General features: G+C 46.2%; 1 protein-coding gene across 2 annotated transcripts in view; it reads right to left on the bottom strand.

Moving 5' to 3' along the window:
* The window catches only part of GRID2 (glutamate ionotropic receptor delta type subunit 2), a 1073619-nt gene that overhangs the window by 389567 nt on the left and 667679 nt on the right, over nt 1-16373 (bottom strand). For both annotated transcript variants that reach the window (XM_054163312.1, XM_054163301.1), the window contains one exon: nt 9720-9925. In XM_054163312.1, coding sequence (XP_054019287.1) covers nt 9720-9925 — 206 coding nt within the window. The remainder of the gene's footprint in view (nt 1-9719; nt 9926-16373) is intronic.

Below are 16373 nucleotides of genomic sequence, written 5' to 3'. Positions count from 1 at the left end.
GATTCTACGCTGTGACACCTGCTCCCAAGACTTCCTGCCTTTCCGTGTTGTTCTGTCTTGACTTAGAACAGAACTAATTCTGTTCAGTGATTTTACTTTTCAGCTCAGTCTCTTCCAGCTGCACTTTCTCAGGTTAACAGCATGTTTTCCCAGACAGGGCCTCCTTCTAGCAGTGGTAACACTTTGATCTAGTTAGTGCCAAGGGGTGATCTGCAGACCAAGTTCACCAATAAATCTTGTGTACCACGCAGGGGATACGAAGTGCATGGTTGACCCTGTGGGGAGTAGTGGACAGAACAGGTCATCCTAAACTGAATAAGGAGGTATCCAATCCATATCTGTCATACTCAGTATAAACCTGAGGGATCACAAGGGTCAGTCTGCTTCTCCCTTTATTCAGTAACTAGCATCTGAGGAGGACTCTGTCCTTTCTGCTTTCTGTCCCCAGACATGAGTTCCTGCATCAAGTGCCTGTTGTTGAGCTCATACTGGGACTTCTGCCACAGCATCAGTGGTGAAGGAGATTAATTGCCATCAAAAGGTAGGGTTCAATACTGGGTTTATATATATTTATATATAAAATAACATATTACATTTATCTATATATAATATAGATACATATAACATATCTGTAGTGTATGTAGAGAGATATTTCATTGTATTGTTTTTGTTTTCATTAATGTAGCTTTGGTTTTCTTTACCAATTACTAGACCCCACCTGGAGTACTGCCTCCAGTTCTGGAGCCCCTATTACAAGAGGAATCTGGAGGTGCTGGAAGGTGCCCAGAGAAGGGCCAGGAGGATGAGCAGAGGGCTGGAGCTGCTTTGCTATGAGGACAGACTGAAGGAGTTGGGGCTGTTCAGTCTGGAGAAGAGAAGGCTCTGAGGTGACCTAATTGTGGCCTTCCAGGTATCTGAAGGGGGCTACAAGAAGGCTGGGGAGGGACTTCTCAGGATGTCAGGTAGTGATAGGACTTGGGGGAAGGGAATGAAGCTGGAGATGGGGAGATTCAGGTTGGAGGTGAGGAGGAATTTCTTCCCCATGAGAGTGGTGAAGCCCTGGAATGGGTTGTCCAGGGAGGTGGTTGAGGCCCCATCCCTGGAGGTGTTTAAGCCCAGGCTGGGCGAGGCTCTGGCCAGCCTGATCTAGTGTGGGGTGTCCCTGCCCATGGCAGAGGGGTTGGAACGAGATGATCCTTGTGGTCCCTTCCAACCCTGACTGATGCTATGATAATCAGCCAGGTTGGAAAAGACCTCCGAGATCATCAAGTCCAACCTATTAGCTAATACCTAACACCTCCTGACAACTACAACTAAACCATGGCTCCAAGTGCCACATCCAAGCCTTTCTTGAACACCTCCAGTGATGGTGACTCCACCACCTCCTCGGGCAGCACATTCCAATGGCCAATTACTCTTTCTGGGAAGATCTTTCTCCTCACCTCCAGCCTAGACTTCCCCTGGTGCAGCTTGAGACTGTGTCCTCTTGTTCTGGTGCTGGTTGCCTGGGAGAAGAGACCAACCCCCACCTGGCTACAACCTCCCTTCAGGGAGTTATAGAGAGCAGTAAGGTCTCCCCTGAGCTTCATCTTCTCCAGGCGCTCTGCCTTATTCCCTTTCCTCTTTCCTTTTGGGAAGGCTGAGGGGTTAATAGAGTGCCTGTCAGCTCAGTCCTAGCCCTTGACACATGCCTTACAGGGAAAACTAAAACCTAAGGGTTACAGAGAAAGTGGCTTTTCATCTCCATAGCCAGCACAATGTATTTACATCTTAGTAAATCTTAGTTTCCATTTTCTTGAGTATATAAAGCTATAGATCTCACCTCTGCAAGCTCCAGAAGCTGGAGAGAAAGAAGGGATCTAAGAGGAAAAAGCAATGCTGCTTAAAAAACCACTAATCCAGAATGTTCTTAGTTAAAGATAAGAATTTCAAAGAATCAGAACAAAGATAAATTCTACCACCAGGAATTTCCAATTTACAGACTGCCTATTTACACAGGCCAGTGTCTGACTATTTACCCTGCAAAAGTTGTTACTTGCATAGTAATCAAGCCCACACTTACTACAGCTGTTGCAGAGTGAATGAACCCTCTTCTCAGCTAAACAATGAGGGGGTTCAGTCAAATCAGTCCTGTAAGCATCAAGACCAAGCAGCAGAGACGATGTGAGGTCTGGGGAGAGAGGCTGACAGCTGAATCCAGCTAGGCAGAGAAAAGCATCTCCTGGCCAGAATAAAAGCCAAGGGCTTGTCCACATACACAGATGTTTCTCTGCACCATCCTAAGGTTTACATGCTAAATCCACTATGTTAAAGTGAACTTCCAAGTTAAACCATCATGTACAAGGCAGTCTTTGGAATACCCATGTCCACACTTGCCTTGATTAGGAATATCCTTAGCCTTTAGTGGTCCACAGGCTCTATAGCTTGCTTTCCCATACAGTACAGCTGCTGATTCAACTGTAAAATGACAGTTTTGAATGTTGTAAGAGACTAAATCTTGTCTCTCTCTTGATGTGAATCAACAAAGATAAAATCACTTTTGCTCCTCACCCAGACAACAGCTGCCCAGGAAGGAGATGTTGAAAAGACCTTCTGGAATGTTCAAGAAAGGATAAGATTGTTGTGAAGGACCTGCCTGCTGGGTCAGCTCTGCCTGCTGATTGCACACCTGGCAGATGCATTAATCTGACTAGGGGGTGGGCCAGGGGGAGCTGAGCCCTAGCAGCTCAGACAGAGAGAAACAGGCAGAGAGAGGAAAAGACATCACCATACAGCCTGGAAGCAGCAGACTGGGAACCCACCCTCCATGTCCTAGGGTTTTCCTGCTGTAAGAAGAAAAGAACTCACAAAGAGACAAAAACATCTTTACTGAAGACACCACATGCTGGAGGCTGTTCAGCGAAGGACTTGGACTTGGACTTTAGGATCTCTCCCTCCCCTCCTCCAGGGAGGACAGCACAAGCCAACAAAGATGACCTTTCCTCCAAGCCAAAGCACAGGCATCATTCCTCAGACCTTCTCCAGCAAAATCCTCTTTGTGGGGTGGGGGGAGCTGGGGTGTGGTAATATAATTCCTTTCTAGCACTCTCTCTCTTTCTCTATTTTCTCTCCCTCTCTCTCTCTCCCTTATTCTGTTTTGTCCACTTTATTCTGTCAATAAATAGCCTGGCTTTTGATATTTGGCCTTGTTTGTGCATTGAATTCCACAACATGGGAATGTTCTAAGAAGAACCAAATCTCTCTCCCTCTCTGGACTGAGACAAATGCCCATCAACAAAGCTATTACACTAAATTTCTCCTTTTGCAGCCAGTGGGTGCTGGGGGCATGGCTATTGTGCAGTTCATTCCCTGCCACCCACAGGAATATACAGGGGGATGATTACTGTCCTGCTCTACTTGAGAGGCTCCTTCTGCTGCTTTTACCCATATGATGTCACACTCCAAATGAATGCTGTTATGCTGGCAGAACCTGTAACAAGCTGCCTGAGGTGACAATCTCTTTTTGAACCTGTGGTGGGCTTGAAATTACCCCCCAGATGATTTGGAGAACTACCCCCAAAATAAAATTACCAGACTTAGCTCAGTTTGGGATGGAAGAAAATGAAGCTCTGTTTACAAGCAAACTACAACCTAGAAATACAAAATGCAGTGAATATGTACAAAATACACAATAGATGGACAATAGAGAGATATTTGCCATTTATAAACAACACAGAAACTCCTCAGATTGTTCACCTCCATCCCTCCTTCCTGTTACCTCACACAGGAGTCAAAACAGAGATCCCCTGGCAAGGCCACAGGACAGAGAGAGAAGATGCAAGCAGAAGCAAAAGAAGAAGAAGAAAAAAAGGACTGTTTCTGCCTCTGCTCTATATCCCATTAGCAACCCAATGAATTCTATAGACCTTAGCATGGTTTTCCTTTTACATCCAATGGTCATTTATTTTACTTTCCGTCTTTGCATTCAGGGACTAGGCTACAGTTCCTCCTTTAACCTGTAACAGTAACAGAACCCCACACACAAAAGAAGAAAATTACCTTTCCTGGTAGAATTACAGTCTCCAGGCAAGGAAAATAGTGGGAAATGGTCTCCAGGCAAGGAGAAATAGTGATGATGGGGCCTCTTTAATCTTGATTTTTAGCCTTTGTTTGTTGTTTGTTTCTCCAGGAGAGAGGGGGACTGTGGGTTTGGCTTAGTTGGTTCTTGGTTATTGGAGTTTTGAGTCAGAACCCTAAAATAATCTGTTTACTTTTCTGACAGCACATACATGGTAACTTCAAAAAGTGGCAATCATTTTCAAGTGTCTAAAATGAAATCATGAAGAAAAATGTATTTTTCTTCTTATTAAAAAGAGTGTTTCTCTTTAGGAACAGAACACGGGGTTTGTTTCACCGAGTTATTGCAGCTAGAGCCCTGAAACTTGTTGTTCTCAGGTTAAAAGATGAAGTGTACCTCAGAAGGTCACTTGCTGAAAAATAAAACATTGTCAAATTAGTGCAGAACAATCTAGAACCTGCCCAGGAATTCTTTGCATCTTATAAGACACTGAAGACATTTGGTAGAGCAGCAAACCCTGACATTACTCAGAGCTAGCAAGCTTCACTCACTGTGTAATGAGGACAGACAAAGGTCTATCTAGAAGAGAGAAGGAAAAAAACCCCATCAAATAAAAAGGTCCTCTTCTAAATAATGCTTCTAGAAAGCATCCACCTCAGGCTACATCTGCAGAGTTAGATTTTAAGCCTTAATTTCTGAAGACTCAGACAATAGGAAAATAGACAAACAAATAAATAAATGCCATTTACAAACAGATCCAAAGAGAAATGATTGCAGAGAGAATGAGTAATTCTATGAACCACAAAAAAATATCTGTTTTGATCCATTGGTTGATGACTGGAAGAGGATACACCTATGTAAAACCCTTACATTTGAAACAGCACAGCACTGTGTTTGAATCACAGGATGTTAGGGGTTGGAAGTGGCCTCGAAAGCTCATTCAGTCCAACCCCCCTGCCAGAGCAGCATCACCTAGAGCAGAACCCACTGGAACACATGCAGGCAGGTCTTGAATGTCTTCAGAGAAGGAGACTCCACAACCCCCCTGGGCAGTCTCTTCCAGGGCTCTGTCGCCCTCACAGGGAAAAAAATATTTCCCCCTGTTTCCATGGAACTTCCTCTGCCTCAGCTTCCACCACTGCCCCTTGTGCTGGCATTGGGCAGCACCAAGCAGAGCCTGGCTCCAGCCTCTGGGCACTCACCCTGCACAGCTTTATCAACATGAAAGAGGAGGAGCCTCAGGCTCCTCCTCTCCAAGCTACAGAGCCCTAAGCTCCCTCAGGCTCTCCTCATAAGGAAGATGTTCCACTGCCTTCATCATCTTTGTGGCTCTGTGCTGGACTCTCTCAAGCAGTTCCCTGAGATTCTTCCTGAACTGAGGGGCCCTGTTCTCTGCATTAAAGCATGGAAACAACTATGCCACTGGTTAAACAAAATGACACAAGTCACAGTCAGATGCAATACACAAGACTCTGTCTCTAAATCCTGAGGAGCTCTTTGCACATTGCTTGCAATTTATGTTCAAATGCATAGGCACATCTTTAGCCTATCATAAAGCCTTCATTCAGCTCCAATCTTTCATAAATTCCATTACTTTACTACTACTCAGTGGTACACAACAGATCATTATTTTATATAAAAAATAATTAAATGCCAATGAATTAACATGATTTATAGAATAGAATAGAATTAGCCAGGCTGGAAAAGACCTTCGAGATCATCAAGCCCAACCTCTCACCCAACACCATCTAACCAATTAAACCATGGCACCAAGTGTCTCATCCAGGCTCTTCCTAAACACCTCCAGGGATGGTGACTCCACCACCTCCCTGGGCAGCACATTCCAATGGCAAATCTCTCTTGCTGGGAAGAATTTCTTCCTGAGACCAAGCCTAAACCTCCCCTGGCACAGCTTGAGACTGTGGCCTCTTGTTCTGGTGCTGGGTGCCTGGGAGAAGAGACCAACACCCACCTGGCTACAGCTTCCCTTCAGGTAGTTGTAGAGAGCAAGAAGGTCTTCCCTGAGCCTCCTCCTCTCCAGGCTAAGCAACCCCAGCTCCCTCAGCCTCTCCTCACAGGGCTGTGCTCCAGACCCCTCCCCAGCTTTGTTGCCCTTCTCTGGACACCTTCCAGCAAGTCAACACTCTTCCTAAACTGAGGAGCCCAGAACTGGACCCAGGACTCAAGGTGTGGCCTAACCAGTGCTGAGCACAGGGGCACAAATACAGGTTGTATCTTAATAACAGGAAAACTGTCAGCTGTATATGTATTTTAGGGAGGGACACAAGGAGCAAAAATATTGATGAGCTTCTGTGACCATTTGACGCTGTGCCTTTAAGGAAGGGGCACACTGGCTAAATGTTTATAAAATATTTTGGTATTCTAAATGAATTTCATTGGCCAAGTAAGGTGGGAGGTGAGATTGGACCCAGCGTGGCTGGAACTTTCTCTCAGTCTTCCTTTCTTCACTGTCCCTTTCGGCTGGATCTGCTTCTGGGCTTCTTGCCAAGAGAGAAGAACTAACTAACTCCCTGTACATAGGCCTCTGTCTGCTGTGCTAACCCCTCTTTTCTCTTTTTCTACCTCTTTGGGGGAGAAGGGAGGTAGGGGGGTGAAGGGGACACAGGGGGAAGCCCCCTCTGTGTGGGGTCTGGTTTCTGGTTGAGTTTATTTGCTGTATATTCCTGTATATATTGTACAATACCTGTATTTGTTGTGTTACATATAATCTGTTTCCTTGTAAAATACAGTCTCCTTTCTCTGACTGAGTTCTAGCCGCGGTTTCTTTCTCAGTGGGGGAGGGAAAGCAGAGCCTTTCCTTTCAACCCCCCACAGCTTCAAATAGAAGTTTGAGAGTTAATTCTTTGAGAATCATAGAATTATTTCAGTTGGAAAAGACCTCTCAGATCACTGAGTCCAACCATCAACCTAATGGCCTTTAAACCATGTCTACATGTTGGTTTGAACACCTCCAGGGGTGGTGACTCCACCATCACCCTAGGCAGCCTGTTCCAGTGCCTGACCACTCTTTCAGTAATATTTTTGCCCCCTAATATCCACTCTGAACCTGGCACAATCTCAGGCCATTTATTCTTGTTCTGTAACATCCTCCTCCTTGATGACAAGCAATAGGAGCAGAGGAAATGGTTCCAAGCTGCAGCAGGGGAGGTTCAGGCTGGATGCTAGGAAATATTTCTTCCCATAGAGGAATCTCAGCCATGGGAATGTTCTGCCCAGGGCAGTGCTGGAGGCACCATCCCTGGAGGTGTTCAAGCAGTGTGTGGAGCTGATGCTAGGGACATGGTTTAGTGTTGAGCCTTGAGTGCTGGGTTGAGGGTTGGACTGGATGAGCTTGGAGGTCTCTTCCAACCAGAAGTTTCCTGTGATTCTGTGATAGTAGGGGGAAGACACTCACCCCCGCCTCACTCCAGCCTCCCTTCAGGTAGTTGTAGAGTGCAATAAGGTCTCCCTCAGCCTCCTCTTAATCCAGACTAAACAATTTCAGTTCCCTCAGCCACTCCTTATAAGACATTCTCCAGACCTTTCACCAGCTTTGTTGCCCTTCTCTGGACACAATCCAGCAACTCCATGTCTCTCATGTAGTTGGAAGGTCCACCTTTTGGGCTTTCCTGCATATTTCCTAACTGGTTTTGTACATACAGGATTCAGTTCCACTGTTTTGTATGCACATTGAAGGATGTCAATAAGCACCCATGCATGATGGTCTTTGAAGGCACAATGTGTAAATTGTTTGTCATTTTCTGTTTGTTTAGGGTTTTGGTTTGTTTGTTTTATTGTCCCTGGTTCAAGAGGGACAGGGATCTGCTGGAGAGAGTCCAAGAGAGGACTACAAGGATGCTGAAGGGACTGCAGCACTGCCTGGTGAGGAGAGGCTGAGAGCCCTGGGGCTGTTTAGTCTGGAGAGGAGAAAACTGAGGAGGGATCTGATAAATGTCTATCAATATCTGAGGGCTGGGGGTCAAGAGGGAGGGGACAGGCTCTGCTCAGTTGCACCTTGGGAGAGACAAGGGGCAGTGGATGGAAAATACAGTGCAGGAGGTTCCACTGCAACATGAGTAAGAACTTCTTCACTGTGTCACAGAGCACTGGAACAATGTTTGTGGAGTCTCCTTCTCTGGAGACTTTCCAGACCCATCTGGATGTGTTCCTGTGTGACCTGCATATGATCCTGCTCTGGCAGAGGTCTTGGACTGGAAGATCTCCTGAGGACCCTTCCAACCCTTACCATCCTATGAGCCCGTGATTGGGTTTTCATTAAGTTAAACAATGTGGTGAAGGCACATTGTGCCGAGACATTGAATCTTGCCCCAGCATGTGGGCGAGCTCCCCCTCCCTCAGGAGGAAGACAAAAGCCAGGCTAGCACGCTGCTGGTGCATGCTGTGCTCGTGCATTCTCCAAATATGGAAGAATTCTAGCTTCATGCTTTCCCATAGGCTGAAGCCAGTTGTTTATGAGAATGCCCATTGGTCAAACCCAGCCTCGAGGTATTCTATAAGTATTACCCCAGTGAGTAAACAAGTGCTTTTCCCGCCTTCCTGCCTTCCTCCTCCATTTCTGTCTCTGTGCTAGCTCGAGAGTTAAGTCCGAGCCACTGCCTCTGCAACTGAGTTTATTGTTTAGCTTCTGTTACATACATGCACGCATATCAAGGCATATGCATGTGAGAAGCGACTGGAGGAATTATTTCTATAGAGGAAGGATACCACGCTGAGCTGAGAAGCTAGCGTTGCCACAGCCAGTCCCACTGACCGGGAGAGGAAGCCCCCCCATCGCTACTGCATGGACTGGATCAACCCCCGAGGGTAAGATCTGCCTAATTATCGGGGAGAAGGGACTTGACCGTGCCAGGTCCCCGCGCAATTGCTTAACCCCACTATAGTGGAGAGAAGAGCGCCACGTGCCGCTCCGAGCCCTGGATTAACTCCAGGGATTACTCAGGAGCATTCGTGCTTACACTGCACTGAACTCCCCCGGGACCGCTCCGGGTATCCTGCTGTTGCTTTGAGCCCAGCAAACGAGAAGCTGCTGCCTGAGAGAACTTGCCGAGCCGGGTCCGCCCCGCCGATATTCCTCGTTCCCGGGGCCGGCCCTGCAGATCCGCGTACCGCCGCGTCCCCCAGGCAAGTCTGCCAGCGATCGCCGTCCCGCCGTGTGGTGCGGATCAACTCTGAAGACCAGTTCGTCTCCGGACCAGCCCTACCAGCCCGTCCTCTCATGCAAGCCAGCTCTGCGAGACCCCAGTCTCGAACCGGCGGCACACAGGACAAAGCTCCTTCTGAGCTCGACCAGAAGCCGCGCACGTCCCGTCGAGTCGCCATCTAGTGGCCAAGCGGCGGAACTGCACCCTTCTTGCATATAAATATAGAAATAGCTTGTAATTAGCTCAAATAAGTTCTAATCATAATACTAAGCCAGTTATGGGATATATTTCACGAACGTGCACTAGAACATGTATATAAGTTGGTGATTCATCGGTTATTGACAATTTTATAATAATAATTAAAAAATAATTTTCATAAATCATAAGTCTTAAGTAATAAAGCAATAACCTTCCTCTTCACCACAAACAAACAACATCTTTTGATGAACAGCTGCATTCCTGGTTGAGAAAACAAGAAGTCAGGAGTGACAAAGGCATACCTCTGTTATGAAGGACTTGGCTGTAGAGGGGTTCATGATGAGGATGGCTCGTCTCAGGGTGTCCCGGTAGCGGTTCAGTTCCTCTATTCGCATGGTGGCGAAGAGCCCGGTGATCATTTTGTTGATGTTGTTTTCTACTTTCTGCAAAGCCACATCCATTCCCTGCTGAGACACTTTGTCCAGAAACTCTTGTATTCCACGGATATCTGGGGATATCAAAAGCCAAACAAGGTGTTAATCAATAAGTGTGGGAGGGAAATAGACATGAATTGTAAGAGACTCAATCCTGTCTCTCTTGATGTGAATCAACAAAGACCAAACCACCTTTGTTCCTTGGCCAGACAGTATCTGCTAAGGGAGGGGGTGGTGAGCAGCTGCCACTGGATAAGGACCCTCTGGAATGTGCATAGCCAAGATCATCTCTACCCACCAGCTACCCTGGGAAGGGAGGATGGTGAAAAGGGTACGGTGGATTCACCACCTGGACACATACCTGAAAAACCTGGGACTGAAAAACTGTATCAAAGATCTGAACAATGCCTGCTCAGGAGGAGAAAAACTGAGAAGAAAATACAAGGAGAGAAAAGGAGACACAGGAGAAAAGACATCACCATGGAGCCTGGAAGCAGCAGACCAGGAGGAACCCTCTCTCTGTGTCCTAAGATCTGCCTGCTGCAGCTCATGGAGCTGAAGAGGCTGCTCAGGGAAGGACCTGGACTTGGACTTTGGGATCTCTCCCTCCCCTCCTCCAGCAGAGCACAGCACAGCCAACAAGGATGACCTCTCCTCCAAGCCAAAGAGGCAGCAGCATTCTTCCATGGACCCAAACTGTCTTGGGGGGTGGGGTGTGGTAATATAATTCCTTTCCCATTCTCTCTCCATCTTCTCTCTCTCTCTGTGTTCCCCCTCTCCCTCTCCCTTCTTCTGTCCGCTTTATTCTGTTAATAAATAACCTCGAGGTTGTGGAGTCTCCCTCTCTGGAGACATTCAAAACCCACCTGGATGTGTTCCTGTGTTATCTGCTCTAGGTGCTCCTGCTCTGGCAGGGGGGTTGGACTGGATGATCTCTCGAGGTCCCTTCCAGCCCCTAACATTCTGTGATTTATACAGGGCTGGGGGAGGGGCAAAGCCTTGATTTCCTTCTCATGTTGGGTGGGCAAATAGGGGGTGAAGACTCAAAAGCATTCATGCTACTGAAAGCACCTCAGATGCACTTCACACGTGATCTGAGAGGCCAGCAAAAGGCTGGAAATTCAGACTGAAAGCTGGCTGGGGGATGACGGAACATGATAAATGTGAAGGCCTGGTAGAGATGTTACCCCAGGAAGGCATAAGCTACCAGGAAAGGACTCATGGCTAGCACTTAGCAGGGTCTATTTTGGCAACAGCATTGGGTAACTTTAAGACAAACCACACAACATACCTATTCTATTCTATTCTATTCTATTCTATTCTATTCTATTCTATTCTATTCTATTCTTTCCTTGATCAGAATTCCAGTAGCTGCATTCTCATAGGAGGAGGCTGACTGGAGACAGCTTGTAGAGGAACTGAAGTTAAACATTTTAAGATCATAGGAAATAATGAAAAATAACTTATTTTGAGAGAAAAAAAAAAACACAGTGAGGAAATCTCCTGTGGAGATGTCATGTGGATTTCATATGGGAACTCTGAAGAGTGAAATGATAAGACCAAGATGTGGCTCCAGCAACCGTGGCAGATAAACATTGCACAGCTTGGAGAGAGCCCAAAATGAATGTTCCAGTACCCAGACATAATTCATCTTCAGAGAAAAGCTGCAAGTACCTGAGCTAGAAACCTTCACACTGACTTTGCTGTAAAAACTGTACCAAAGCTAAATTCAAACTTTCCTATTTTCCTTGCCTACTAAGTACTCTTTTAGCTGAGCTGTGTATTATGGGAGTGAGATGGGAGCAAGTGGGGGGGGAACATGCTCCGAAGGTAAGGTTCTGACAGACAGATAATTTTGGCACTTGGCTTCAGGTTGTGCCAAAATAAGATATCTGAGAAGATCTCTGCCCTGGTGAGGCTGCATATGGAGTATTGTGCCTAGTTCTGGGCCCCTCAGTTCAGGAAGGACCTCAGGGAACTCCTCGAAAGAGTCCAGCACAGAGCCACAAAAATGCTGAAGGGAGTGGAACATCTTCCTTATGAGGAGAGCCTGAGGGAGCTGAGGGCTCCGGAGCTTGGAGAGGAGAAGCCTGGAAGGTGACCTCATTGCTGTTGCTAAAGCTGTGCAGGGTGAGTGCCCAGAGGCTGGAGCCAGGCTCTGCTGGGTGATGCCCAATGCCAGCACAAGGGGCAGTGGTGGAAGCTGAGGCTGAGGAAGTTCCATGGAAACAGGAGGAAGAATTTTTCCATTGTGAGGGTGACAGAGCCCTGGAACAGGCTGCCCAAGGGGGTTGTGGAGTCTCCATTTCTGGAGATATTCCAAATCCACCTGGATGTGTTCCTGTGTGATCTGCTCTAGGTGCTCCTGCTCTGGCAGGGGGTTTGGACTGGATGAGCTTTTGAGGTCACTTCCAGCCCCTAACATTCTGTGACTCTGATTCTGTGATTCAAGGTTTCACAGAAGTCTCAGGAGCCTTGTCAAGAAGATCTAAGTCTTAGATATTCACACCTTGATCTGCTTATTTTCCACAGGAAAACAAAATTCAGTCCCCAGAGCTGAGGGAATGCTCTGTCTCCCCAACAGAGATGTACTAACTAGAGAGTATTACAGATCATTGCCCTCCACTGCCACTGAGATTACAAATGACAAAGAAATAGCCATGTGACAGCTCATAATCAAACAGTGCACATAAATGATCCAACACTGTCAGTTGTGGAAGTCAGACTGTCACAATCAGCAAGTCAGATTTCTTGTCTAGAGCTCTAAAATAGCAGAGGCTGGAAAGACAGAAGTGGTATTTTAGGCACCTAGGCTATTTTAGGCATTCAGTACTGCAGCCTCATTCTTCAGCCCCTGTCAGAAAGGCAGTATTACTAACCACTTGAAAAATAGTTTGAGCAGGAATAAAATACATGCTTACCCTAAAAATAAAGTTCCATAGGAGAATCAGATACTAATTACAGCTTCTGTTTGGTAGCTAAATCAGGAAAATTAAATTCAGGCTAATCAGAGGTGTTAGACACTTTTTTTTTTGCCATGTTAAATACCAATTTAAGAAGACATTATCTCTACTGCTACAAATATGACTACTTCTATGCAAATGGTAAGATAAATCCTTTCTTGCTTTAACCCTTTCACTCAAGTTCCTCAGGCTTATCCACTCAGAATTACTCACTACTGAGATAAATGGAATAAAACTGGATAAACTGTCCAGTTGGAGTTTTAATTGCTTGGCCTACAAGAAAGCTGGGGAGGGACTTCACAGGGTGTCAGGTAGAGATAGGACTGGAGAGAATGGAGCAAAGCTAGAAGGAGGTGGTGGCAGCCTCATCCGTGGAAGTTTTTGCAGCCAGGCTGGATGTGGCTGTGAGCAACCTGCTGTAGTGTGAGGTGTCCCTGGCCATGGCAGGGGAGTTGGAACTGGCTGATCCTTGAGGTCCCTTCCAACCCTAAAGATGGGGATGCTGGTTGACAGCTAGCTGAACATGAACAAGCAGGTGGCCAAGAAGGCCAATGGCATCCTGGCCTGCATCAGGAATAGTGTGGCCAGCAGGAGCAAGGAAGTCATTGTGCCCTGTGCCCAGCACTGGTTAGGCCACACCTTGAGTCCTGTGTCCAGTTCTGGGCCCCTCAATTCAAGAAAGATGTTGAGTTGCTGGGGTTGCTTAGCCTGAAGAAGAGGAGGTTCAAGGGAGACCTCCTTGCTCTACAACTACCTGAAGGGAGGTTGTAGCCAGGTGGGGGTTGGTCTCTTCTCCCAGGCAAGCAGCACCAGAACAAGAGGACACAGTCTCAAGCTGTGCCAGGGGAGGTTTAGGCTGGATGTTAGGGAAAGGTTCTTCCCAGACAGAGAGATTTGCCATTGGAATGTGCTGCCCAGGGAGGTGGTGGAGTCATCATCCCTGGAGGTGTTCAAGAAAGGATTGGATGTGGCACTTGGAGCCATGGTTTAGTTGTCATGAGGTGTTGGATGACAGGTTGGCTCCATGATCTGTGAGGTCTTTTCCAGCCTTACTGATTCTATGATTCTGTGGTTCTAAGTACAAGAAACACATGTAGGTAGGATCTTGACACATCATGAAAGTACCTGGGGGAAAAGTTACTTAGGATATGAAAGTAATTTTAAAAACTTAAATTCTATAGCTTTAAGTCATACATTCCTCTTCAACACCACAACTGGGTAAGCAGGAACCAGCATAAAACACCACCCAAATTATGTGTCCTTTCAAAACAAGAACAGAATTTCATTGGACCTGAAGGTATAAGCATCCTGGATGGACTGAAATTATGCATAACCTGTGTTATCCCAGAAGTCAGGTTATGGGATCAGATGGCTTTGCTTGCCATGAATACCTGCAAATGCAAACAATGGAACAGTTACAATGAATCTTCAACAATGAAAGGGACAAAAGGGCCACATGTACGATATCATTGGGCCATCCTAGGTGACCGCATCAGCAGTTTGGTATCTGTGTAAAATGATCTTAGGAAAACAGAATCAGGACAAAAGAAAGGATACCAGGATTAATAAAACTTCTTTAAAAGTTCTGCCTTTGGCAGATGGAGAGGGTCCAGAGAGGGCCACAAGAATCTTTAAGGGGTTGGAGCAGCTCTGCTACAAGGACAGGCTGAGGGAGCTGGGGATGTTCAGCCTGGAGAAGAGAAGGCTCCAGGGAGACCACATTGTGATCATCCAGTACCTGAAGGGGGCTACAGGAAGGCTGGAGAGAGACTGTTTGCAAAGGCCTGCAGGGACAGGACCAGGGGCAATGACTTCAAAGTAGAGCAGAGCAGATTGAGATTGGATGTTAGGAAGAAGTTCTTTACCATGAGGGTAGTGGAAGACTGGAACAGGTTTCCCAGGGAGGTGGTTGAGGCTCCTTCCCTGGAGATATTGAAGGTGAGGCTGGATGAGGCCCTGGGCAACCTGATGTAGTTGGGGATGTCCCTGCTGACTGCAGGGGGGTTGGACTGGGTGACCTTTGGAGGTCCCTTCCAGCCTGGACCACTCTGTGATTCTATGATTGATACAACACCAAGCTGTGGGGAGGAAATCAGCAGACTTTGCTTATACCTCATCATACCCAGCTGAAGAATGGAGCCTTTGGTGATGCTCACCTGCTGCTATGGAGCAGCAGACAGCACATAAAACCACCCTGCTATTTCAGTGTTACTTAAATCATCATGGTGCTTTCAATATTTCAGCAGGAAGTCACTAGCAATGATCATACCCCAAACATATGCCAAAGAGCAGATGCTGGCCCTGAATGGGCTGCATTATCTTTCCTGCCTGGATTGTCTGGAAGCAGCACACAGCTCCGCTGCGCTGTGGAATCATCTTCCTAATAGATAAACTCCTTCTGCAGAAAAACCTGGCAAGAAACCTGTGGCACAGATGGCTCTGCTGTGGAGACACAGGACTGCTCGTGTCTGGGACACAGGTGTTTCTTGCCCCGAATTTGCTAGCCAACCTGTTGCCCAGCCAGAAGATGCATTTCTATTGTCTGTTTAAGTCGGATGAGTCATTCATTTGCAAAAAGTGAGAAGAGCTACCTGCTCTCACCACTATTCATTTAGAGCTGACCCAGGGGCCCCAACCCCGTGGCAGGGGGACCAAGTCTCTCTGCCCAGCTGGGTCAGGTTTGTTTATTCATCCTGGGGGCTAGATTCCTATCAGCCCACTCCCTCCAGGCACGGCTGTAACCTGGCATACACAGATTTGTCATTCCTGTATCAGTTACTGCAGACCTGATGTGAGGAAGAACTTACAAAATAAAGCAGAAATCAAACTGAGCTCAGGCACCTAAACTCAGATTGCCTTTTTATTGACGGTTCTTTTCAATACTGCAGAAAGCAGAAGGAACAGTTAAGTCTCTTAAATGATGCTGCAGAGCCTGCTGGCAGCAGAGCTGAGCATCCCACATGTTCTACACCTGAATCTTCTTAAATGGCCAACCCGGCAGGAGCACTCAGACCTCCCCTGTGTGGCAGTTTTAGGCTGATGCCTGGGAAATTTCCAACAAGTCTTGAGTAGAAAGTGGCAGAATGTAGATAAATAACTATTGGATGTAGAGGGAAAGTAATGACAAGGTCTAAATGGTCCCAGTGGTCTGATAACTGAAAAGTTAGTATATAAATTATACATTATATAATGCTTATAAAATAAGTTTATTATTATATAATTATATTTTATTGTTATATATATTATATATATTTATTATATTATTATATCATAATAATATTATACAATACTTCTAAAATAAGTTTATACTATAAGTTTATACTATGTTTATACTACAAGTTTATACTATAAACGTATAAACTTATTTCATAACCCTATAATAATGTTATATATGACAGTATAAACTAACTCTTGCTCTTTTTCAGCTCTTGGCTCTAGCTGATACCAGCTGGTGGCTTTTGCTTGGCTGTCACTGACCTTGGCTGCATTCTTCTTGTGGCTGAGTACCAACATCTACTCTCCACTTCTCTCCTCTTTCTCTTTCCCTTTTTCAGAGTTG

This window comes from Dryobates pubescens, chromosome 1 (assembly GCF_014839835.1).
Source record: "Dryobates pubescens isolate bDryPub1 chromosome 1, bDryPub1.pri, whole genome shotgun sequence".
Taxonomy (NCBI): Eukaryota; Metazoa; Chordata; class Aves; order Piciformes; family Picidae; genus Dryobates; species Dryobates pubescens.
The sequence above is the reverse complement of the archived record's forward strand: the minus strand, read 5'-3'. Positions and strand labels throughout refer to the sequence as shown.